General features: G+C 36.6%; 2 protein-coding genes across 3 annotated transcripts in view; one reads left to right on the forward strand and one right to left on the reverse strand.

Annotated features, from left to right (window-relative positions):
* The window catches only part of LOC109072325 (muscarinic acetylcholine receptor M2-like), a 72,517-nt gene extending 68,979 nt beyond the window's left edge, over positions 1-3,538 (forward strand). Inside the window, exon 2 of the mRNA XM_042721573.1 lies at positions 629-3,538. Coding sequence (XP_042577507.1) covers positions 691-2,175 — 1,485 coding nt within the window. The 5' untranslated portion in view covers positions 629-690 and the 3' untranslated portion in view covers positions 2,176-3,538. The remainder of the gene's footprint in view (positions 1-628) is intronic.
* Positions 3,539-10,470: 6,932 nt separating this feature from the next.
* The window catches only part of ptn (pleiotrophin), a 30,500-nt gene continuing 13,927 nt past the window's right edge, over positions 10,471-27,043 (reverse strand). The window contains exons 1-5 of one of the 2 annotated variants that reach the window (XM_042721574.1): positions 21,855-21,907; positions 21,670-21,758; positions 19,499-19,672; positions 18,011-18,169; positions 10,471-11,559 (exon numbers count right to left, since the gene is read on the reverse strand). In XM_042721574.1, coding sequence (XP_042577508.1) covers positions 11,504-11,559; positions 18,011-18,169; positions 19,499-19,672; positions 21,670-21,758; positions 21,855-21,892 — 516 coding nt within the window. In that variant the 5' untranslated portion in view covers positions 21,893-21,907 and the 3' untranslated portion in view covers positions 10,471-11,503. Of the gene's footprint in view, positions 11,560-18,010; positions 18,170-19,498; positions 19,673-21,669; positions 21,759-21,854; positions 21,908-27,043 lie in introns of those variants that run through there. The other variant, XM_042721575.1, reaches the window with a different exon arrangement.

Raw genomic sequence — 27,043 nt, forward strand, 5'->3', positions numbered from 1 at the left:
GTAGCCAAAGAATATAAATAAAAAACTGTTCAATGAGTAGTAGCTTTGCTAATGCTAACGCAGTAAAGTTTTTCCTACATGAACTGTCTGGCTGTATACATTCTTTTACTTGTACAAAATAACTCAAAATCATAGACTTTAGAGAATCAACTTAAAATAAATGAGTACATTTCATTAATAATATTAAAATCATTGTGCTATAGATTAAATAATTTAGGAGATTTTACATGATTTATTCAGGTAGATTCCATTAAAAAATCAAGCCTTAAAAACTACTCCAAAATATTATGTGTAATATTGTTACCATAATTTTTTAAAAAGTAAATAGCTCATACTAGTTTTTACATTGCACATTGTACATTGTATGTTATCAAATTATTAATTATGAATGATTTCCAGGCTACTTGTTTAATTTAATGTATTTCAAAACTTGGTACTATGATGTATTTCAAATGATGTATTCCAAAAATTATGGTTTAAAATATGTAATCATGGTAATATTAAGCAAGCAATCATGTACTATAACATTTTGATACAATTACTTTACCATTGTACTGCCAAATCATTTTTTTAAGATAAAATTTAGACATACTAAGCATACTAAATCTCATCTCTCTCTCCCACATAGGTGTCACAAGTCATACATCCTGCCCATAGCGAACTGACCAGCTGTACCGGAGTGTGGACACCATGGATACAATAAACTTCACCTTCTGGAACACCTCTGAGGGCAACGAGACCCTGGAGACGGTGGACGAGAGCCCGTATAAGACAGTGGAGGTGGTGTTCATTGTACTGGTGGCTGGCTCACTAAGCTTGGTGACCGTTATCGGGAACATCTTGGTCATGCTGTCCATCAAGGTAAACAGGAGCCTGCAGACTGTCAACAACTACTTCCTGTTCAGCCTGGCCTGTGCTGACCTCATCATTGGCCTTTGCTCTATGAACCTGTACACAGTCTACATTGTGATTGGATACTGGCCGCTAGGCCCGGTCGTGTGTGACTTGTGGTTGGCGTTGGACTACGTGGTCAGCAACGCCTCCGTCATGAACCTGCTGATCATCAGCTTCGATCGTTACTTTTGCGTCACCAAGCCGCTCAGCTACCCAGTGAAGAGGACGACCAAAATGGCAGGCATGATGATTGCGGCGGCATGGGTTTTGTCCTTCATCCTCTGGGCTCCGGCCATCCTGTTCTGGCAGTTTATCGTTGGCGGCCGCACGGTGCCAGAGAAGGAGTGCTACATTCAGTTCTTCTCCAACGCCGCGGTCACTTTCGGCACAGCCATAGCTGCTTTCTACCTGCCTGTCATTATCATGATGGTGCTGTACTGGCAGATATCCCGCGCCAGCAAGAGCCGCGTCAAGAAGGACAACCGCAAGCCATCGGGCGGCAACCTCGATGTAGCCTCGTCCAATCAGATCCGGGAAAACACAGCCAACAAACCCACCAACAACAACCTAACAGGTGAAGAAACAGACCGAGGACAGACCCAGCTAACAGATGACGCCGCCAACCAACACGATGCCAAACTCCAGAACGGCAAAGCGCCATCCACGGCGAGTGGAGAAGCAGAGGCGGAAGATGGAGGACGAGGAAACTGCGTTCCTGCGGAGGAGAAAGAAAGCTCCAATGACTCCACCTCTGGCAGCGGAGCTGTAACCAATCAAAAGGACGAGGCGGCGCCATCCAAAGCCAATGACAACCAGGCTCCCACAAGGCACCGCGCCAAAGCAGGAGGCTCCAAACTGACATGCATCAAGATCATCACCAAATCGCCAAAAGGCGACTGCTGCGCACCTTCGAACGCGACGGTGGAGATCGTCCCAGCCACCGAGAGACAGAACCACGTGGCGAGGAAGATCGTGAAGATGACCAAGCAGCCGCCCAAAAAGAAAAAAGCACCATCCTCTCGGGAAAAGAAGGTGACACGCACCATCATGGCCATCCTGGTGGCGTTCGTGGCTACGTGGACACCATACAACGTGATGGTCCTCATCAACACCTTCTGCTCCAGCTGCATTCCCAGCACCGTGTGGACCATCGGATACTGGCTCTGCTACATCAACAGCACGATCAACCCCGCTTGCTACGCCCTCTGCAACATCACCTTCAAAAAGACCTTCAAACATCTGCTGCTCTGCCAGTACAAGAACATACGCTCGGCCCGATGAGCAGTAATGTGTGTGCATGCGTTATATTTTACATGTGTGTTCTGGTCACAAAGGTACATGTGTGGATGTGTTTGTATGTGTGGAAAGACACAGTAAATCCAGTTCAGTTATTTGCAAAAACAGATTACTCATTTCCTTAAATCATGTTTTCTATTCCGTTATCATGTTTTTATTGTGTTTTAATGTGTGTATTTTTAGCTATTATTATTTAATCAAAACAACCCAAGTTATCTGTTTTTGCAAATGAACTCTTCAGTTACAAACTGAAGATTGACCCATCAACACCCATCATATACAAAGTTTTAGGAATCAGTCATCCTTGTAGTGTGGCGAATTTGACACTGTCAGCTACAAGGACTCTATTTTAACACATTTCACCATGTTAAAAATCACAGATTTCCCTTAAAATAAGTGTAAAAATGTGCGTCTGGGCGGATGTGTGATTTCATTTATTGTTTTTATATATATAGATAGAGAATCTGTTGTAGCACTTTACACATGCATAGAGGTGATGCATGTCACAAAAGACGAAAAAGAAGTGCTAAAATATTTGATTTATAGACAAAAATGTTAAAAGTACAAAAAAAAATACCCCAATACGAGCATATAGATGGTCAGATTGGAGTCTGTACTATTCAATAATACACATATATGGGGACAACAGGGCTGACTGAAGATCCAAACCAAACGCGTTTGAGCTTCAGTATAAAATCACACCTGTATATACGTGTATATAATCATGTACTGTATCCATGTCGTGTGTGTGGTTGCATGCTGGATGACTGTGCGTATGTAAGTTTGTAGCACAAGTCAACATGAAACCTGTTTACTTCTGTAACCCGAGTGAAATTCATCCATATATTGTGATTTTATTTAGACTGCAAAGACAATTTTAATACTGTGCACCATTGAATCTTGTAAAATAAGACCAGAAACATGCATTCAGGAAGTAAACAGGCTCATCTTGACTTTAAAGCTTTATTAAACACAAGCACGTTCAATGACAGAATGACAGGTAGCTGGTTGCAGGGTTTGTGTGTGTTTGTCGCATGTGTGTGCTCTCCGAGAGCAATAAGAGGGTTGAAGAGGCTCTCCGATGTGCCCGTATGTTAAAGTGGATGAGCTTTGAGTGCTCGGGGTCTCCAGGGATGCAAATCTAAACCTTTTAAAGTGAACAGATGCGCAGGATAAAGAGGCTCTCACAGGCACGCAGCCATTAGCATCCACCTCACCTCTGCTTTGCATTTACACAAAACAGTTCACTCAAGCTTGGGCAAAAAAAGGAAAATACCAGCTACGTGAACACTAATTCAGCAGACACTCAAAACCGGCTTGTGAAACTGAAAAAAATCCTTATTAAAAGGCCAAAACGCTTGCTTTCTGCCTCTTTGTAAATGACATCAGGCACATGCAGATCCATGCAGAAGTGCTGCCTGTAGACATGCAATGTCCCGATGACCTGATCTGCTCTCTGGGTTCATGATCCGCCTGCAGGCAACGTGTCTGAAAGCGTGTGTGTGTGTGTGTGTGTGTGTGTGTGTATGATCACCCCGACAAGGGGTTTAAAATAACTCACAGGTTCTTGCCTTGTGAATTTAAAGGGCTAAAGTACACAAGCGTCCTCATCTCATTACCACACACCAAGTCAACATTAGTTGTTTTTGATTCATTAAAACAGATTAACAGAATCCCCGCTCAGAGCAGAGGATCATGGGAAATGTCAGTCAATCGATGACAGAGCAGCAGCTCATAAATTTGACAGTGATGCATGCTGGGGGAATAGAGCTTGTGTGCGATAGATGAGCTCGATCACAGTGCTTCAGCATCAGTACTATCATACCACGGTAATGAAGTTTCACTCAAAAGACCACAGCTACTGTTGTAAAATCATAGTAAAGTAAGCTGAATCTCATCTGGCATTTTTCCTTTGTGAATAACGATTGTATCTATGGGATATTAGAAATCTCTGGTAACCATGGTAAATTTTAGCAGGAGGTTGCAGAGACGCTACAATATATATGAAGATTAATCATCTGATTCACACATAGACACATTCATTCTCATCCCATCTGTTATGTACGTATTTCACAACATTTTTAAAGTATGACAATAATCACTTTCCAAATAATGCATGCATTTACTTTTAGTACAGTCTCTCCTTCTTGCCATTACTTCATACATACAGCTTCATATATAACAGCATCGTGCATAATGATGTTTTGCTGTTCTTCTGCTCATTGTGATTATTGTAGGACAACACAACTGTGTGTGTGATTGTGTGTTTGCTACTGTAGTTCTTGTTCTGGCAGTGACGGTGTAAAATACAGAAAAGCAGTACTTAAAGTGAACAATCTACTCAACTAAAATTATTCAGCCTAAAAATCTCCACATTCGATAATTTTATAGTCGTTTGACACTTCAATGCAGTCATTTACAGACACGTAGAAGATTATGTTGTGCTGACTGAGGAGACGTCTCCTCATCTTACAAGGAAATGGATTTTAAATGGGTTTAAAGTCACCATAAAATCAAAATTGAAAATTCTTTTTTATGGAGTATTGTGGTAGGGTTATTATCATTAACTAAAACTAAAACCATAAAAACTGTTTTCCTTGAAGCAAAATAAACATTAACTGAAATAAAAACCATATTTTATTGCATCAAGTTGCCTAAGCAGCATTTCAATTTAGTTTAACTTGGTGCACTAAAATAACTAAACTAAATGAACTAAGACTAATACATAAACATTAATGCTAATTATAGACATATTTAAAAGAATAATAATCACAAAAACATGCACAAAAACAAAATTAACAAAAACTTCAACTAAAATGAAAGTAAACAATTTTTTAATTCAAAATATTAACAAAAACTATAATAGTCAATAATCAGTGATTAGGACAAAATCAAGTCCCGTCCTACAATTTGTCTTATTCAAGAAGCTGTTTGACCCGTCAATGCAACTTCTGTTTTGTGCAGACTTTGAACAAAAATGAAGTAAAATTCACAGGATTGCAATCTGAATGGCTTGTTGACACAGTAAGATGGACAAAAATATATATGTAATGCCTATATATGCAAAGTACATATTTCACAGGTCATGATGATGACCAGAATATATCTAGGGGAACATTTAAGTTATGATGACTTGTAAAATACGTACTTTGTATTTTAAAAGTCTAAACAAAATGGTAAAAAGATTTTGCTCTGAAAAAAAGCAAAATTCCACACTAAGTATACAGTCAATAAGTAAACATAGAATTATTAAACCCAGACAATTATACCCCGACAAGTAGTGTGTGTGTGTGTGTGTGTGCTGGTGGTCATGAGAGATGTGCACTGGTACCGTGTGCTCATAACTGGGAGCAGGACAGATAATGCAGGTGTCGATGAGTGTTCAGAGCGTCCCGTCCTGTGACCCCAGCCTTACACGGGCCGGTGCTGGTGACACACACTCAGTCATCCTCCAGCGAGGGATAAGACTGAGAGTGAGTGACGCCAGATAAGATGATCTTTACAGATGCACAGCCAGTCTAAAACCTCTAAGATGAACACAAAGGCACAACCGGCACCTAGAAAAAGCCACTGCCATCCTGGGGATCAGTGATGCTGCCAGTGCCCCGCTGGGATTTGTTTAGCGTGCACACACACACACACACACACGCACACACACTAAAAACAGGCACACACACACACACACACACGTCTGATTAGCTATCCTTGTAGGGATTCACAATAGGCGTAATGGTTTATATACTGTATATACTGTATATTCTATCGCCCCTCTTCATTTTTACTTTCTCCAAAAAACTCATTCTGTATGATTTAGAAGTTTTTGTAATCATGGGGACCTCAATTTAGGTCCCCACAGTGACACGAGTCCCCATGAGTCTGTGTGTATTCAGGTTTAAGTCCCCACCAGGATATATAAACCTGTACACACACACACACAAATTTATTCAGCTCTGTACATTTGGATATACCACTTCTACAGTGTTTATATAAAATTAATTGTAGTGACCACAAATAAATCCAAAACTTACAGGTTGAAAGAAAAAAATAATTATCTCCAAATAATAACCATTAAATATGTATATAAATATAATTATTTATGTTTAATATTTACCCTAAATTGTATAGTTTTTTTTGCATATAAATTAAAAATGCATTTTACAGTAATGTATGTATGTATATATATATATATTATATATATATATATATATAGTGTATATATATATATATATAATATATATATATATATATACACACACACACCTACTAACAATATACAACTTTGTTTAGACTGTCAAAATACAAAGTACATATTTTACAGTATGATGACCTATGACTTATGTATGATGTATATAAGTGAAACAGCTTCTTGAATGAGAAAATAAGTTTTATTTTATTATGTTTAATTAGTTTGCTTATATTTTTATTTTAAAATGGATATGTACAAAAAAAAGCATTTGGGAGTTAAAAAAAAAAAAAAACTTGTTTATTATATTAATTCTTAATATGCCTATATATGTGACATACCATAGATTTCCACAGTTTTTATGAAAGCTAATCATAGTGACCAGACTAATTCAAACCTAAACTACACTCATCAAAGAAAACTCAGTCAACTAAACATATAATCATGTGATTATCATAAAAAGATGGTCATATTTGCTTTCCATAAACTGACTGTATATTAGACCTGTAAGATTCATCGTATCTGGGTTAAAGTGTCTAATACAAGCTGTTATTCAGAAAGGAGTCAGGTGTCTCAACACATTTGGCTATATAGGCCATGTAGTGCACTAGCAAGCTAGCTAGACGGGGTGCTAAAACTTCATCAATACAAAGAAAATGGCTATTTGTAGGTTATATCAAAAAATATATACTTACGTTCTGAATTTTGGGTGTCTAAAATCCATTTAATCCACATAATTGACTCATTTTAGGACTCTTCCTGTTAAGCAAGGAAGTTCTGCCTAGTTAACTAAAGGTCCTTCCTCTGATTGTAGAGAGAGCCAATCACAGTTTAGCATTTTGGAGTGACACCTGGAGTGGCCAATCAAATTTTGCTAAGGCTACAGCCATCTGAACACACCTAATGAATCTTTTTTTTTCTTCTTCTTCTTCTTTTTTTTAATCATGTGTTCAGAGGTTCAGGTCCATCTTCATCATAATCATCCTTATGACAGCACAATTAATACTAAAGGGCTTAAATGTATTTTCTAATCTGTTTAATTGTATGAAATTAACAAAATCTCTATTCTAATGTTCAATTTGGGTGTTCTCAGTTTGTTTAGAAACATCCGTATTTTTAAAAAATAGTGTTTGTGTGCATGTTATTTTTTGATGTGTGTGTGTGCGTGCGTGTGTGTGTGTGGATGTTAGTTCTAATGGAAAGAAAAGTGCTGCAGGCTCGTGACCCAGAGGTCAGCGGAGGAATATAAAGTGTGTGTGTGTGTGAGGTCTGTTGGTTTATGAACCATAAAGAGCTGTGGCATGCTCTCTCACACTGTGTTTTATAACACGCCCCTGAAGCACCTCGAGCCTCTTGCGTGTGTTTCTAATATTGTATGTAACTATATTTGTGTTTGGTTTATGAACCATAAAGAGCTGTGTGTGTGAGAGAGAAACTTAAATCTAGTGCGTGATGATGGCGGTCACAGCAGAACGGCTGCCAAAGACACACGATGACCGATGACCTATCGAAACAAACGAATAACACATACTGAAGCGCAGACGTTATCAACTCACAGATGCTTTTCTATAACGTTTTTTTAATCCATATGTAAATGATTCTATATAAAAGACGTACAGTATTTCAGCGCTGAAGAATCAAGCCATACATGGATATTATTCGACTGAGACTCCAGACAGACAACAAGAAGAGTGAGGACTTTATGGAAGTTGTTGGTGGCCATGGCAACTGCAGCAGACGTCTGCACACTCACAAACTTCAAAGTTGTTGTTTTTTTCCATTTTTGGTTTATTAATGGCGAGTTTGAAAGGAAGAGATCTAAGAACTGTGAGACCATGAACATATTTCACACAAGTACACAAACACGAGTCCTCTGTCAACAATGAGTCTCATTCGACTTATTGTGGAGGTAAAAAACCCCATGCAGTCCTCAAGGCCAGGGGCTGATAGAGTTTCCTTCAAATGTTTCTGTAATTTGGCACACTTTTAGTGATGTTACAGATGTTATTATTCAGGTATCGATAAACACGTGGACCATTTTACTTGGTGAAATTCTCTTCAAATTGTTGCTCCACCATGACAGTAGTTGATCTGAAAAAGACAATTCTGACATATTTTACAAAACAAATACACACACAAAATCAAGTTTGCATATTAAAGCATAGTTACTCCAGCAGTTGAAAGTTTGGACCCAGCTAACAGAGAACGTTTTGGCAAAAGCTACGTTCCAGTAACACGAATAGAATGTTTATTCAAAGTTATCTGGTATTTTACAATGTGCTCAAAACATTATTTATACATCATTCGTGGAACTTTTCCTGAAATGTTTGTTCATCTTATAGTTTTTTAAATGTTACTAGTTTTAGAACATTCAAAAAGTAACAGTTTGCAAACTGATTAAATGGAATGTATTCACGAAACATTTAAAAAACTGGATGTTTTGAACAGTCAGAGAACATTCAGAAATAACATTTTCATAACCTATTTGGGAACATTAGCAAAACGTTGATAGAACATATTTTAAAATTTTATAAATAATAAAATTATATTTTTTTCCATGATTAAAATCATAACATATCATTATTAAGATTTTAAAGGACTGTTTTCTATTTACATATATTTTAAAATTGTATTTATTCCTGTGATGCAATACTCCAGTCTTCAGTGTTTTTTGTAAAGTGCTTTCATTCATTAATCATGCATTAAATTGCACAAAAGTGACAGCAAATACATTTATAATGTTATAAAAGTTTTCTATTTCATATAGAAGTTGTTCTTTTGAACTTTCTATTCATCAAAGAATCCTGAAAAATTAAATGTATCATGTTCTCCACTAAAATATTCAGCAGCACAGCTGTTTTCAACATTGATAACAATCAGAAATGTTTCTTGAGCAGCAAATCAGCATATTAGAATGATTTCTGAAGATTATGTAACACTGAAGACTGGAGGAATGATGCTGAAAATACAGCTTTGATCACAGCAATCGATTACATTTTTTAAGTAGCACAGCTATATTTGTAGCAATAGACAACAATACATTGTATGGGTCTAAATTATACATTTTTCTTTTATGCCAAAAATCATTAGGATATTAAGTAAAGATCATGTTCCATGAAGATATTTTGTGAATTTCCTACCATAAATATATCAAAACTATATTTTTGTTTAGTAATATGCATTGCTAAGAATTCATTTGTACAACTTTAAAGGCAATTTTCTCAATATATTGTCCTATCCTAACAAACCATACATCAATGGAAAGTTTATTTCTATTTATTCAGCTTTCAGATGATGTATAAATCTCAAAATGTCAACAAATTTACGCTTATGACTAGTTTTGTGGTCCAGGGACACATATATTCCCACGTGAAACGCATTTCAAATTGAAAAAACATCTCACAATTGTACTGTATTTATCTATCAACAATACTTGTGTGGAGTATGTTTCTGGTCTAAGGCAGTTGGTTGGAGCACAATGGACTTGAACAGAACGCAAGTGTCTCTCAACATAACATAACATCTTAAAAAGGTAGCACTCATGGCGAGAGACTCTGAAAAAACAGCGAAGGGCGACGCAGCAGCCAAAGACGACCGTCTGACGCGTGTGTACATAGACTGAACATAGTGTGTGTGTGTGTGTGTGTGTGTGTGTGTGTGGAGACAGACGGACGCTGAACCCTCCTGAAGCACAGAGACCTACCAAAAACGCTGATATCTGGAGCTGTGTTTGTGGGGACGCTGTAAATACTCCGTACGCTTTCTTCTCATCGCTGCTTCTGTTCACTGCGAGTCGTGGCTTCCATCAGTAGACGTGTGCTTTGTTATCAGATTAACGTTTGTATTATACTATATAGTCTCTATGTGTAGCACACATGATATGTAAATACATGTGTTTATTAATGAATATGAATGTTATCGATCTTTATTAGGGTGATCGCTGATGAAACATGAGGTGTATTGATAAGATTTGCTGTATCGTGATATACTTTTGGAGAAGAGTTCTTGCAAATAAAGGTGTTATGATGAATTACTCACCTGTTCTGCTCTTTTCAGTGAACAAATGACACGAGAAACACAAAACACAAACGGGAAGGAATAATTAACATCTTTATTTACTGGAAATGATGTTACATTCATTTAGAAAGCATTAGTTTAACTTTAGTTGTGCTTTTATTTCATTCTCCAGCAGGGCTGAATTGAGAATTTCAGTTTTTGAATTTGAACTTGATTTGCATTGTGGCTCCAAACAGGATGCAGAATTCTAATTCGATTTTTTAATTGATACATTTCTTTATTTCTCAGTATGTAGCCTATTATCCATCAATATGTCCTATGTATGGGATATTCCAGAAACATCAGATGATATTAATAATCATTTTTAAATCTTATGTATTTAGTAAATTTCATTTTAGTGGAAGGACAGTTCCCCCAATTTACTGATTTAAGAACATTTAAGGATCTTTTCTGTTCATAAATAACAATTCAAATTCTAATTCAACATCATGTTTGATGAGGACGTTTCATTTCAATGCATACTCATGAATTTAAATTTTGCATTTTATTCAACTGTGATGTTCAGGTGTCCAGCTAATAGCAAATTCTCAGAATTATCTGTACAGTTATGAATAAAAGTTCTTCAAGTAACATTAATAGAATGTTCTGGTTATTTATGCATCGTTCAAGGAATGTTTTCTTGTATCAGAACATTCAAAAGTAACTGTTTCATAATGTTTGGAAAATGATCAAATGCAATGATCCCTTAACATCTGCATAACCAAGAGAATGTTTTAAAAAAAAAAAAAACATTTAAAAAAACTGGAATTTTAGACAGTTCAGAGAAAATTCATTAATTTTCATAACCTAATGGGAACATTATAAAAACGTTCTTAGAACATATTTGTGTGACCTGGGCGGTCTGATACTGCTGGTACAACGTTAGAAGATTCAGTGGATGATTTTAGTAATTCATTTGTTTCTTTTATCATTTATGTATTATTCCGTGAGCAGTAAATTAAAGCTACAAACGATCTAAAAATATTCTACTGTAAATAAGATCCGGCATCATCTCTGCGTCTCTGCCCGAGGAGCAGAAGAGAGCAGCTTCAGGATGCAGGTGGAGTTTCTCCTCTAGTCTGTCGGGTTTCGCTCCTTCTTCTTTCCTTCCCGTTTTGGTTTCTGTGAATCTGTGGGGAGATGAACTATACATCAGTCTCTCTCTCTCTCTCTTTCTCTCTCTCACACACACACACACACACACACACACACACACACACACACACACACACACACACACACACACACACACACACACAAGAACAGATCTCATGAAAACACGTCAAGCTCCTATTTCTGCCCTAAATCAGAAGTATATATATATTGCTTAAAGAAAATGAGGCCTATTTTATGTACATTAAGCCAGTTTTCCATTGTGACATTTTATGGCAATCAAAGACATTTAACCCTGTATTCTCAGTCCCATTTATTATTTACATGTTTGAATATTTTCCTTTTTAGGTATTTATATATATATATATATATATATATATATATATATATATATATATATATATATATATATATATATATATATATATATATATATAATTGTCATTGATTATTAATGTATTACAGTATTTTATTTTTATTTAATATTACAGTATTTTAAAAATAAAAATGCATAAATTTTGTATTTATTTAATTTAATTAGAAATATTATTTTTAAATGCTATTGTGATATAAATAAATATATATATTACCATTCCACGTAATTATTTTTTCCATAAATTTTTTTTGAATGATAATGAGAATTTGAAACAATTTAAAAAAATACATTAAATTATTTTTAAACCAGTATGAAATGCTATTTTTGATCTACAAATTATTTGTCATTCTCCATAATTCCATATATATATATTATAACTTATTATGAATTCTATATATGATCTACAATATATATTTGTCATTTCAATATATAAAAAATAAAACTTATTAATTTATAAATTATTTCAATAAATTTAATTAACAAAAAAAAAACATAAATACACAAAAAAAATACTTTATTTTTGCATGAATTTGGATTTACAAAAAGAATACATAAATACATCAAAAATATTTTAAATTCAACATGACTTTTTTTTATTACATGATAATTTATAGGACTATGTGACAATAGAAATCCAGATAATCACGCTGAATGATTCTATTGTTCTGTGAGGATATTTATAAAGGTTCCTCTGCATAAATCTCATCTCAGATATGAAATGAACCTTGACTTAGTTTAATTAACATTCTTCTGAATGTAGTGAGAGCGGACGTCACCTGTTGATCAGAGTTTATCAAGTGTAAAAGTTCCCATTGTCATCAACACCTGCCGTCTGCAGACGTGTCTGAACTCGCCAAACAAATACATTTTCACACAAAACAATCAAAATTTGCAGAAGATCTTCATTAAAATGTCTGATGATGATTACATGTCCAATAACGCCATCCAAGCGTTCATAGCATTAGCATCTCATTAGCATAAAGATTAAACCCATTTAAATCAAACACAAAAACAACCAGAAGACCGTCAGCAGAACAACAGCTAATCATAGAATGCAACCGGAGGAAAGACGAAGCACAGATGAGATCTTCAGATCAGCTGTTCCTTCTAGACCGCAGTGAGATTAAATGAAGTTTCTCTGATGTTTCTCCAGAGAAAAACACCAGAGTGATCTTCAGAAGAGATCTGTGTCTCAAACTGTGGATCACAACAGACTGCAATCAAACGTCAGATCTCAATATGAACTCAAAGATTTATCATCAGTTCAAGATTAAGTACTGTGTAAACAAATTAATACATTTCGGTCAAAAGATTTTTAAATGTTATTGAAAGAAATCTCCTGCTCACCAAGGATGCATTTATTTGATCAAAAATCAATCAATCAATCAATAAAAAATACAGTACAAACAATAAAACTGTAAAATATTATTAGAACGGATTTCTATTAATAATTGTAATTTATCCTGTGATGGCAACACTTAAATTACATTTAAGTTACTTTTTAAAATATATTCTAATAGAAATACTGTATATTTATATTAAAAACATTGTACATATTCCCCATGCAGGTTTCACAGACAAGACTTAAAGCTAGTCCTAGACTAAAATGCATGTTTGAGCTGTCTCAACTAAAAATATCTTGCTCTGACATATTTAAAAATATGTCAGTGACATTGTGCTGTCTCAAGATGCACACCTGTAACATTTTCTTAGAAGGCATTTTTATAAAAGCTGCTTAAATGTCTTAATTTAACTAAGAACCAACCCCTTCTAAACATAACCAACATCTTATTAAACATGAACAAAAACACATTAAAAATTATACAAACACATTAAAAATGTTGATTACTCCAAACACACACACACACACACACACACACACACACACACACATAAATATACATACATATATACACACACTGTAACCAAATTAATGTCTCGTTTGTGTTAGACAAAAATTAATGTCTCGTTTGTGTTAGATTTTTCTTTCCCCCACAAGAGTTTAAGGAGAAACATCTGAAATAAAGTTCATAATTAAATTAAATGAAATATAATTTAAAACTAAATAAAATTTAAACCACAAAAATTCTTAGAAATAACAAAAACACAACACTAAGCAAAAAATATAAGTCATACACACACACACACACACACACACACAGTTTTGTTGGCACACTGTAAAGGGCAACAAACAGTCACACACACACACACACACACACACACACACACACAATGAGGACATCCCCAAGGGGAGGTTTTTGGAGATTTTGTCAGGTTTAGCTCACTTTTGGGTACAAATTTGTCTCAAAAATATGGTTAACTAGGTACAAAAAACAACAAACACACGCGTCTCATAAACACAAACCACCGCAGCGGTTCAGCCTGTTATTAGAGAATCAGCCTTTAATATGAGCCAAATCATGTGACCTGACAGAAACACACAAACAGAAGCCCACACAAACACACAAACAGAAGCCCGGCCAATCACAGATGACCAACCACAAACTCTCAAAATCCCCATCCATTCAAAAAACAACATCATCATTAATGTGACGTCCCTTATCACACGTCCCGTCCACTCCGGCCTGCTGTACCACGGGACGCACTAACAGGTGAGATGATAGTGTGTGTGTGTGTGTGTGTGTGTGTGTGTGTTGTGTCCATGGTGTGTTTTTTTAAGTGTCATATGAGTGGTGTGTGTGTGTGTTTACCTCCGTTCATGCATCTGTGACATGAGTGGCACCCCGCTCCCAAACCCCCACAATCCTCTCTGCTGCCTGCTACCTCAAACAGACCCTCTGTGTGTGTAAAACACCCCCTCACCCTGTGTGTGTGTGTGTGTGTGTGTGTGTTTACACTCCATCTGCAGGGAATTTCTAGGGAGTTTCTAATCACTTCTGTCCTCTGTTTGTTGGTACACTGTAAAGGGCACAAATACACATTACCTGCAGATACAGCATCACACACCCACACACCCACACACACACACACACACACACACACACACACACACACACACACACACACACACACACACACACCTGCATTCCCAGAAGAACATCTGATTTGCTCAGATGTTGCTTTCATAGTTTTCATTTATACAATACCAGTCAAAAATCTGGAATAATTAAGATTTCATTTAATAAAAAATACAGTAAAAATGTGAAATATTATTACAATTCAAAATAACTGTTTTCTATGTGAATATCTGTTATTTCTGTGATGTGCAGCTGTATTTTCAGCATCATTGTAAAACTGTAATTTATTTCTGTGATGTGCCAGTATTTATTTCAGGTTGCATCATTACTCCAGTCTTCAGTGTCACATGATCTTCAGAAATCATTCTAATATACTGATTTTGCTGATCAAGAAACATTTCTGATTATTATCAATGTTGAAAACAGTTGTGCTGCACAATATTTTTGTGTAGTTTGGGGTATGACTTAAAAAAAAGAGAAATTAATACTTTTATTCAGCAAGAATGCATTAAATTGACCAAAAGTGACAGTAAAGACATTTATAATGTTGTAGATTTCTATTTTAAATAAATGTGTCTTTTCAACTATCTATTCATCTGTGAATCCTGAAATATAAAATGTATCACAGTTTCCACAAAGATATTAGGCAGCACAACTGTTTTCAACACTGATAATAATCAGAAATGTTTCTTGAGCAGCAAATCATCATCATTCTGAAGATCATGTGACACTGAAGACTGGAGTTATGATGCTGAAAATACAGCTGCGCATCACAGAAATAAAACAAAATAAAAAAAAATAACAAAAAAAATGTGAAAAAATATCACACATTTACAGTACTTTATATCAAATAAAATAAACCCAGCCTAAGTGAACAGACTGAAGAGACTTCTTTCAGAAACATTAATTAATTCCAAATTGGAGTTGGCATGATGTTTCTCCTGAAAGAGAAATTAAAGCAGACACAAACGGGTCAGTTGTTAACATGCATTAAGAGTACGGAGCTATTTTTTAAGAAATGTTTGAGTTCATATAGAGACCGGTGTCTGATGATGGATTGGGCTCTTTAAGCTCTTTCAGGGTGGCAGCAGCACTTGAGCTCGAGTCCAAATCCTGATAAATGAGATGAGCACATGAGACCCGTCACATCCATCTCCCCTGCACCTCCTCATCCTCCCTCTCTCCTTCTGATCCAGACATTCACAACCCTTACTACAGCACCTTAACACTGCTTAATAACATTTACAGCATCAGTGAGGTTTAGAAAAGCTGCTCTTGACCCATATGTCATCTTTAACTGGTTCACTGTCCATTTCATCCAAACACATTCATATCGCCACTTAATTAAACTCAGTTACATAAATGCAGATGCTGCTGTCTGTTTGTGTGTTTTGTTTTGCGGTGGAAAATTAAATCTGTGACTTTCAGATTGAAAAACGATGCTCTTGGTAGATTAAGACGAATTTCTTCTGATTAGCCAGAATTTTTGCCATTTATTCATTTAGCAGATGCTTTTATCCAAAGTGACTTACAAATGAGGGATATTACAGAACGAGGGATTCATCAGCGGGAGACAGTGGCATTAGAAATACTGCAGTGCCATGAATCTCAGCATATTCACTTCATAATAATATGAACAACAACAGCTACACACAGTCCTACACAACCAGCCGTCTGTGGCCTTTAACACAGACACACTGTCAAACCATCACATTTATTAATCTTTAATAGAGTCTTTAGAATCTTCTTGAGCGCGAGACAGAGACGAAGACCTTATTGATCAATATTTCAGTGTAACCATACTAACCTCACTACCGCGGCTCTCTCTGTAAAACGCATAAAAAAAAAATAACATAAAAAACAATCTGGACATGACAACATACCATAAACTATAAAACAATGTCAAGCAAGACATTAGCATAATGCTGCGTGTTGGGATTCAAAATAAATATGGATCATTTGGATTTTTTATTCTTTTTAGGGGCAAGACATTCCAGGAAAAAGGTTATTTTTTCATGCACTGGTCTATTTTTGGGCTGCTTTGCTTTTATAACATCAATCAATTCCAATGCATATATTTAAAAGCCATTTCTCAAAATGAGTTTTTATCTCCACTTCAGCAGCACTTATATATACTGTACACCAAACTTTACATTTTTTATCTTCTGATGGTTTTTTATTGAGGGGTTTGTTCATATATAATTCACCTGATTTTATGCAACATGTTATTCCTAAAAACATGGTGAGAATGTATTTTTGTTGGTTTGTTGACAATATTTATTGATTTATGGAGTGATAAAATATGCCCTCTATAAAAACCTTTAATATGTCAACAAAATGTTGAGTCTGGCTTCATCTTATGTTGGATTTCAGCTCTGGAAATGTATGCAAATTAATTAAATTATGTCTTTAATGCATATTTAAACATAATATTGCCGTGAAATTGCAACTGAATCAACTAATATAGTGTGATTAATCAGCTACAGAAGCATGGTAATTAATTTTTTACCATATTCACCTGTGGTCTTGCATCTGTAGATTTTCATATCTTTAAAGGCTGTGAGATTTTTCTCCATTTTAGCAGCATTTACATCAAACTTATATTCTGAATAGTTTAACTGAGGGGTTTATATATCAGCTGCTTGGTTTATATTACAGTACATTTTATTCCTATATATATATAACATAACTTAACAAAATGAAATAAAAAAGTTCCATTCCTATATATATATATAAATATATTCTGATTCATGCAGTGATAGAAAAAAGAAATCTAACATCACTTAACAAAATGAAATAAAAAAGTTCCATTCTGGAACTGTATGCAAATTAGTGCATATTTAATTAGATAATACCTTGTTTGCATATTTCAACAGAAGAACTTGTAATACATAATAATTGTCATAATGTACTGTGATTAATCAACTAGGGAAGCATGGTAATTATTATTTTTACCCTATTCACCTGTGGTATCTTGCCTTGATGTAAAAAATTTTTTAGCACTCCAATCAAATCAGTTGATACTGCGTTTGTATTCGTTCAAGTTTAGCACATTGCATGCTCAACACAGCATGCTCAATATGTTTTTGTGTCTTTATGTGTGTGTTCCTGTACCTTGTATCTTGGGCTTGGGTTTGCCGCAGGGTTTGGAGGCACTCACGGTGTTCAGGCAGCTAGCGTCCATCAGCGCTCGCTTTAGCACACCGGTGCGCGTCTTCATTCCTGTGGTCGAGTCACACTCTCCCCACGCTTCAAAATCATACTTACACTCACCTGCAAAAGACAAAAACCCACAGCTTGATTTTGACTAGATCAAATGCAACAAAACTGTGCAAAAATACACTGCAAATGCAAAAGCAAAACAAACATGCATGCATAAACAGGGTTAAAGTCAACACGAAATCCAAATTTACTGTCTCTATATCTTCCTGGTGTTATTGTGAAGGATTCATCAGTGCATGTTATTCTGAAAAAATAAATGTTTGTCTTGATAATCTTGAACAAGTTTTCAGCTGCCGTCTCCAATCCCTTTTCAACCATCTGTCATACGGAGAAACTTTTCACCATGCAATAACTCCCAAAGTTTAAAACAAAGTTGTTGAATATCCTGTTTCAGTTGGAAATACATCAGATTATGGAAGTAAAACGGATTGCGGGCTACACAAGGGAAAAGAAAACACAACCCAGACTACATTAAATACAGGTTCACTTACAGTGAGGTTTGTGCCGAGCACAGTTTGTTTTGCGAGGTGAATTATTGGCTGCCGAGAGCATGAGACCATCGAAATGCAATTTTACACGATAAACAATTTAGGTACTGTGTTGGGTTGGCACTTGATGGTTAATGTAAAATTGGGATCCTGAAGCAAAACCAATTGCGAAGCCCTGATCTATGCTCTCGCTCTTTTATCTCGCCACATTTCATCTTTCATTCTTTCTGTCCATGCGTTGGAGCGATTTCTCTCGGTCTCTGCCGGAATGGATGGGGGTTAAACTGCTTCAATCAAGCACAAAATTGTCTCTAATGACATATTTAAAGGCAGGGAGAATGTAATTACATGCAGCAGCCCTCCGGCTGAATGGCTGCTGTCCTGAACTGAGACCCTCAAAAATGAGGCCGGTGTGAAATAGAGCCCTTATAACTCAAGAGGAAAAATTCTGCACCAGACATCAGCGTTTCGATGCTAAACTGCCCTGACACGGCTGCTGAACTACACAGAAATACACAGAGGATTCATCACTCAACGTTTAGTGTGATCATGTTTTATTAAGTCTGTGATTTCTGATGTTCTTTCAGAGTGAGACGGTCTTCCTGGAGAGAGACTTCTTAGAGAAAACACCCTACAGTTTCAGTGTTTGTTGATAGTTTATGAGCATACCTACAAATCCCGGAGGTGGCATATGCTCTCTCTCTCATACACACACACACACACACACACACGGTGGTATATTCTGCCAGCTTGTATCTGGCTCTCACTGCAGTCGTGTCATTTCTGAGGATAGAATTCTGTGAGAATCTCCATCTTGTTACTCCACAGCGCTGGCTTATTTACCCTGAGCCCTGTGTGTGTGTGAGTAAACTGTGTTTGTGTGGCTTCTCACCTCCAAACTGCTTTTTCCAGTTGCAGGGGATTTTGCAGCGCTGGGTTTTGATGGTCTGTTTACAGTCGGTGCCGGTGCGTGTGCCCTCTCTGGTGCCCAGTCCACAGTCACCCTCGTTAGCCACACACACGCTCCACTGCCACTCGCCACAGTCCGATTTGCGCTCTTTCTTACCTGTCAGAGTGAGAGCACAAACACTTTTCATGTTGCACCGTACAATTGTATGTAGGAGAGCCAGAGAGAGTGTGAGCAGTGTGTGTGTGGAAATATAGAGCACTGTGGGATAATATAGAGGAGTGTGGGGAAATATAGAGTACTGAGAGGTAATTCAGAGCAGTATGGGGCATTACAGAACAGTGTGGTTGATATAGAGTAGCATGGGTAATACAGAGCGGTGTTGTAATATAGAATGGTGTGGGCAACAGAGCAGCATGGGATAATATTTAGCAGTATGGTGTAATAAAGAGCGGCATTTTTGAGATAAAGCAGCATAAGGTAATATAGAGCGGCATGGGTGATATAAAGCAGTGTGGGGTAATATAGTGCTGCATGAGTTAAACAGAGCAGTGTGGGGTAATATGGAGAGGCATAGGTGATATAGAGCAGTATGGAGTAATACAGAGCGGCATGGGTGATATAGAGCAGCATGGGGTTATACAGAGCGTCATGGGTGATATAGAGCAGCATGGGGTTATACAGAGCGGCATGGGTGATATAGAGCAGCAAGGGGTAATACAGAGCGGCATGGGTGATATAGGGCAGCATGGGGTTATACAGAGCGGCATGGGTGATATAGAGCACAGCAAGGATCATGGTAATACAGAGCGGCATGGGTGATATAGAGCAGCATGGGGTAATACAGAGCGGCATGGGTGATATAGAGCAGCGTGATATAGAGCAGCATGGGGTAATACAGAGCGGCATGGGTGATATAGAGCAGCATGGGGTAATACAGAGCGGCATGGGTGATATAGAGCAGCATGGGGTTATACAGAGTGGCATGGGTGATATAGAGCAGCATGGGGTAATACAGAGTGGCATGGGTGATATAGGGCAGCATGGGGTTATACAGAGCGGCATGGGTGATATAGAGCAGCAAGGGGTAATACAGAGCGGCATGGGTGATATAGAGCAGCATGGGGTAATACAGAGCGGCATGGGTGATATAGAGCGGCATGGGTGATATAGAGCAGCATGGGGTAATACAGAGCGGCATGGGTGATATAGAGCAGCATGGGGTAATACAGGGCGGCATGGGTGATATAGAGCAGCATGGGGTAATACAGAGCGGCATGGGTGATATAGAGCAGCATGGAGTAATACAGAGCGGCACGGTTGATATAGAACAGCATGGGGTAATACAGAGCAGCATGGGTGATATAGAGCAGCATGGAGTAATACAGAGCGGCACGGTTGATATAGAGCAGCATGGGGTTATACAGAGCGGCATGGGTGATATAGAGCAGCATGGGGTTATACAGAGCGGCATGGGTGATATAGAGCAGCATGGGGTTATACAGAGTGGCATGGGTGATATAGAGCAGCATGGAGTAATACAGAGCGGCATGGGTGATATAGAGCAGCATGGGGTTATACAGAGTGGCATGGGTGATATAGAGCAGCATAATACAGAGCGGCATGGGTGATATAGAGCAGCATGGGGTAATACAGGGCGGCATGGGTGATATAGAGCAACATGGGGTAATACAGAGCGGCATGGGTGATATAGAGCAGCATGGAGTAATACAGAGCGGCATAAAAAAGAGCAATACAGAGCAGAAAGAATAGAAGAGATAGAGCAGTGTGGAAAATTTTACATTATGGTATTAATAAATATAAAGCACATAATATAATATACAGTAGAAAGAGCAAATGTAAATTTAGATCAATCTGGGGTGATACAGAGAAATACAGGGAAATATACAGTCATGTGTGGCGATATTGTATGTATACAGTATACTGAAGAATAATATAGTGCATTGAGAGGTAATACTGTATAAAGCAATGTGGGCTAATAGGGTAATGTGTAGTAGCATATGGGGTACTAAAGAGCAGCAGAGGATAATACAGACATGTATGGGGTTATATATACAGAAATGTATAGCAAATTATAGCACTATGTGGCAATACAGAGCAGTAAGAGTGATACAGAAAAGAAAATGTTCTGTTACCTTGTTTCTCTGTTTTTCCACCATCAGCCAGCGTCACTGTGACAGTCAGGAGGGCCAGTAAAGCCACACACACCCACTGCTGCTGCATGCTGGGAAAAAATAAATGCACATTAAGTGTATGGCTCATAATACAACAAAACAAACAGCGTGCAAATATCGACCTGTAAAATGCTTCATCAACATACATGTAGAGACCATCTTTCTCTCTCTTTCTTTCAGTCATTTTCTCTCTCTGTCTCTCAGGAGGAAAAGTAAAGGTGGATTGAATAATTAGAAAGCAATTTTATCCCAAACGCTCGGCTGCACTTCAGTTACAGTAGCAGTGCAGCCCATCGGCGACATCACCTCCATTTCAATTACTTATGAGCCTCCCTCTCTCCCTTTCTCTTCCTATTTCTGGTTGGCTGGTTTCCTGCTGTGCCCATAAGCATTGGCTTCCTGGACTTTTTTCCTAGTTCTGCCTCATGTTAAAGACGCTCAGCCATTTTCTCTCATCGGGTGAATCTCACGAAATCTGTAAATTACATGTCCAGGTCAAATTTAAATAGAATGAAGCCTATATTTAGAAAGATGTATTATTTTCAAGACAGTTAAGCACATTTTCTTCAATTTTCCATGATCCAACATCATTGCTGTGATGTGTGAAAAAAAGTGTGAAAATGAAACACATTTATACATTATATCTGTTGCACTGCTTTTTATTCATGCAGATTTTAATTTAAACTTCATTGCATTACAGTAATGAGAATGTAATAGAATTGTGGGAATGATAAAAGATTCCGGATCCAAAAGAAAAACACCCAGATGTATTACAGTAACAAGCATTTTGGGACAAAATGTGCTAAATTGTCATGAAAACAAGGTCATATTTCCAAAAAATTAGACCTGGTGATGCTTCTGAGAGATTCGTCCCATCATTTCTGTCTCTATCAGTGCTAATCACGCTGGACGTCTCTCTACTGGGCCGGAGCGAGCTGCAGGTGCTCGCACACACCTGAGCTGTTCCACTTGAGGCAGACTGTGAAATCGTCAGTGCCACATAATAACCGTGATTTCAGTCAGATGGGCAAAAACCTGCCAATCAAAGACTCATGAGTCATGACATATAAAGTGGTTCGGATCGTTAAAACATAATCTGCCCTCCAAACCCTGATTAGCAACACTGCAAGTGAATGTGTGATAGTGGATGAGAGAGAGGATTAGCCTGGAGTGATGTGACAGGAGTAGACAGCAGCGTTAGGTGCTGCGTAGAGTCCAAATCAATTCCCCAATATCAATTGAACAAGATGCAGATGAACAGATGAACAACTGCAAACAAGGTGCAGAACTTTGCATGTTAACTTAAAATAGAATTAACATGGAATGAGTTTAACAAACCCACTTTTTTAAATAATACATTTCTATAATCTCTTATATCATGGTTTACCCGTAAGCATGTTGTCACAGACATATGTGCAAATCAATGCTTGAAATTTTCTGCCACAAAAATCAGATATTTATAATGCCTGATATTATAGTTAGGCTATATAACATAAAACAAATGTCAGATAAATGTAGAAACCAAATATAAGTAGATACCAAAAATATAAAATAAAAATAAACTACACACACACACACACACAGATATATATAAATTGCTAAGGTGTTCTATGTATAATTAATTCATAATTACTATAACATATTAATATAAATACAACTACTAATAATACTAATATTATTAATAATAGTAATACAAATATATTTATTAATTAAATTAGAAATTAAATTATATTTAATTAAATATTTCTACATTTAATTTCAAATTTAATTAACTTACATTTTACAGAACACTTCCATTTTCATATTAAATGAAGCCAGGAATGGACAAACTGATCAAATATACAGCTTGAAACTACTGTAAGTCTCTTTGGATAAAGGCATCTGCTAAATTCATAAATGTAAAGGACAGTTCACATAATAACCAATCTGTTTTTGGACATTTTTATTGTTTTTATTGATGGACTAACGGCATTCCTCTTTTGCGTGACTCTTTGATTCCTTCAGTACATTCATCTTCCAGTCGTTCTGATTTAATTTCGGCTCATGTATTGACTCAGTGTGAATTTTTCCCAATCCTACAAGACAGATATCATGAGTATCTATACATTTAACCTCCACAGACCCTAAAGGAAGTCCACTGGTGTCACAAGACAAATGACTTGTGCTTTCTTACAAACCCCTACAGAATGAAGACCTGAGGGGGGTTGGCCATGTGTGTGTGTGTGTGTGTGTGATGTGTGTGTGTGTGTGTGTGTGTGTGTGTGTAAAGCACTGAGGAAAAGCTGTTATCCCGCTCTAACACTCCATTAGCTCATTGATCAGTGTAAAAGCAGGAGAGAAAGAGTGACAACGTGATCCATCAGAGTGAAACACACACACACACACACACACACACACACACACACACAAAAGAAAGCTGTACTCCTCATTCGCAACTGACAGATTTCTGTAAGCCTGGTGCATTGGCTCTTAAAGGGACAGTGCACCCAGACAGCCAAATACTGTTCTCATCTACTCACCTTCATGTCACACGAAACCTGTGGGATTTTCTTCTGTGGAACATAAGAGTTATTTTTTTTCATAGAATGAAAGTGAACGACGGTCAGCCAAAAAGCGCCATCAAAATTTGGGCCTGTTCCTCACATAAAGCTGTCATATACAGTGTAAATCTCACAGATGCTCTTCTGAAACCTCTCATGTTTTCATATGCGCTGTGATTGACAGGGTGTTATCCGCGCTGAGTCTGGCTTTGAGAGGAAAAGCTTCATGCTTGATCCAGCTACTCTGACTCAGACCCAAACCCGGATTTGTTGAGTTCTGGGGGTTTGTTTTCAGTGATCAGGGGGCGGAGCTTATCAGAACCTGTTAGAATGCAGCAAACAAGAAGATGATCTAAAGAACCCGGATAAAAGATGAACCTAGAGATCTTTAGAGGAATAAGGGTAAGAAAACAGATTCAACATTCACTATATACTGCTTTACTGCACAAACCCCCGTCCACCACTATTCAGTTTAGACACGACTCCAAGAAGTTCTCTCAAAGTTATGAACAAACGTTCTTCCAGTAACATTAATAGAATGTTCATTTAGAGTTATCTGGCCTTAATGTTCTAAAAAGCATTACTTGTACATCATTCATGGAATGATTTATTTTTAGTTGGACATTCATCTAACGTTCATTTTTAAATGTTCCTACTTGTTTCAAAACATCCAGAGAACATTCAAATGTAACATTCCCATAATGTTTGCAAAATCATAAAATAGAACATTGCCTTAAGTTTATAAAACATTTGAACTCTTTCCCCGCCAGCATTTTTGAAAAAAGTTGCCAGTGATTTTGATGATTTTCACTCAAATTTGATGGCCTACAGTATATTTTGCTGTATGAATATTTGAATATGCAATGCACCAAAATAAAGACCAAAGCCTCTACTTTTAAACCAAAAAAATCTGTTTTATTCTAACTTAAAGCATTCTTTTTTTTTATCAAAACTTGAATATAGGAAGGCTTCATAAAAATGTATCATTTTGAGCAAAAAGGTGAGAAAATCAAATTTTTATCAAAAACTACATCTTGATAATATTCAGTATGATTATCAAAGCATAAATCCAGTAATCGCTTCCAACACCTCCAAAGCTTGCACAGACATATAGCACTTCCTGGATCATCATTTTACTCCGTAACATTATGCAGTTTTCATTTATATGCTGTCTATTGCTGATGATCGCATTATTTTTTAATATGCATCTATTTACATGAGAGTAATAGCGCCCCCGAGTGTATAACAGTGAAAACACGAAAAGCATAAAAACTCATCAATGGCTGAAGGGGCAAGCTGTTATCTTCTGTATTTATACTTTCTTTTGTTATCTGGGTCTGAGCTCAAAGAAAAAACCACACAGTTTCCCGCTGGTAATTATGACATAGCGGTGTTTATATGCGCTCATCTCATAAAAAAATCACAACAAGTAGAAAATGAAAATTGAAAACATAACATCTACACTAAAAAAAAAAACTTGACTGCGTACAATTCCATATTAACTTAACAAACCAAAAACACGACAGCTTAAAAACTTCAGCATACAGAGAACAATAAACCTGACAACACACAAAACCACAAAAACGCCAGCTTTTGAAACCAAAATGTCAACACCTCAGCTTTTAAACAACAATAAACATTAAACCACTCAACATAACAACATCTACAGCAAAAGAATCACAGACTGCAAATCCTACATCTACAATCTCTTGCCCGACACAAGACCATTCAGCTGCTTTATTAGTGACATTTCATAGCGTTTATAGAAATCAAGAAGTAAATATGAGCATCTCTGTTTTGGGGCCGAAATTCAGGCGTTGCTGTTGAATTATAAAACAATGACAGTGAGAGAGACAGGAAGCCGCTCTGACATGAATCAGAAAACCAAACTCACAAATAAAGACATTATCAGAGAGAGACAGGAAGCCGCTCTGACATGAATCAGAAAACCAAATTCATAACTAAAGACTTCATCATTTCAGAATGAGGTTGCTTGTTTATTCTTCCTCAGAGAGACGATATGATCACATTACAACCTGAACTCAGATTAGATTTACTGGAGAAAATATGATATGAAAATATTTGCCTGTTCAAAACTGACGGTCAATTGTGCGTCTGATCAGTTAACACAGTACACATGTAATCTAGATCATGTAATCCAAAAATTAAGTACTTGTGATTAGATTAAATTACATTTTAAAATACGCATAATCAGACTAGTTCATTTTTTCTTGAATACATGATTATTTACACAATAGCAATAAATTATTCATAATTCACTGATTGTCCTTAATTCTTCTTTTTCATCTTTTGAATTTAGTTTTCTAAAATAGCCTATCGCTTGCATACATTCAGAAAGTCTTTCAGTTTTGTGGACATTCACACAAAGACCAGTCACTACCATTTGTCTGCTGGATTCACAAAAATCATTTCCATTTTTAAGAAATGTTAACATTGCATCAAATACTGATAAACATATTCATTTTTATTTAAATTATCATTATTCCTATTTCTTTCAAGGCTTTTAAACACATTCAAATGCACAAATTCATGTCATTCCTTATTTACATGTAATGCAGAGATTGTTTTTTGTATATATTTGTAACTTTTTTAATATATATTTTTTCTTTTTGTATTTTTATATCAGTATTGTACACAATAACACAATCAATGTGATAAACAAGTTAGGTCAAAAGTATTCTAAAAGTAATTAAGTCTGATTCTGTAAAGTAATGGATTACGTTACTAACTACAATTTTTGTAATTCATGTAATTTGGAATCAGTAATGGATTAC

The sequence above is a fragment of the Cyprinus carpio genome, chromosome B4 (assembly GCF_018340385.1).
Source record: "Cyprinus carpio isolate SPL01 chromosome B4, ASM1834038v1, whole genome shotgun sequence".
Taxonomy (NCBI): domain Eukaryota; kingdom Metazoa; phylum Chordata; class Actinopteri; order Cypriniformes; family Cyprinidae; genus Cyprinus; species Cyprinus carpio.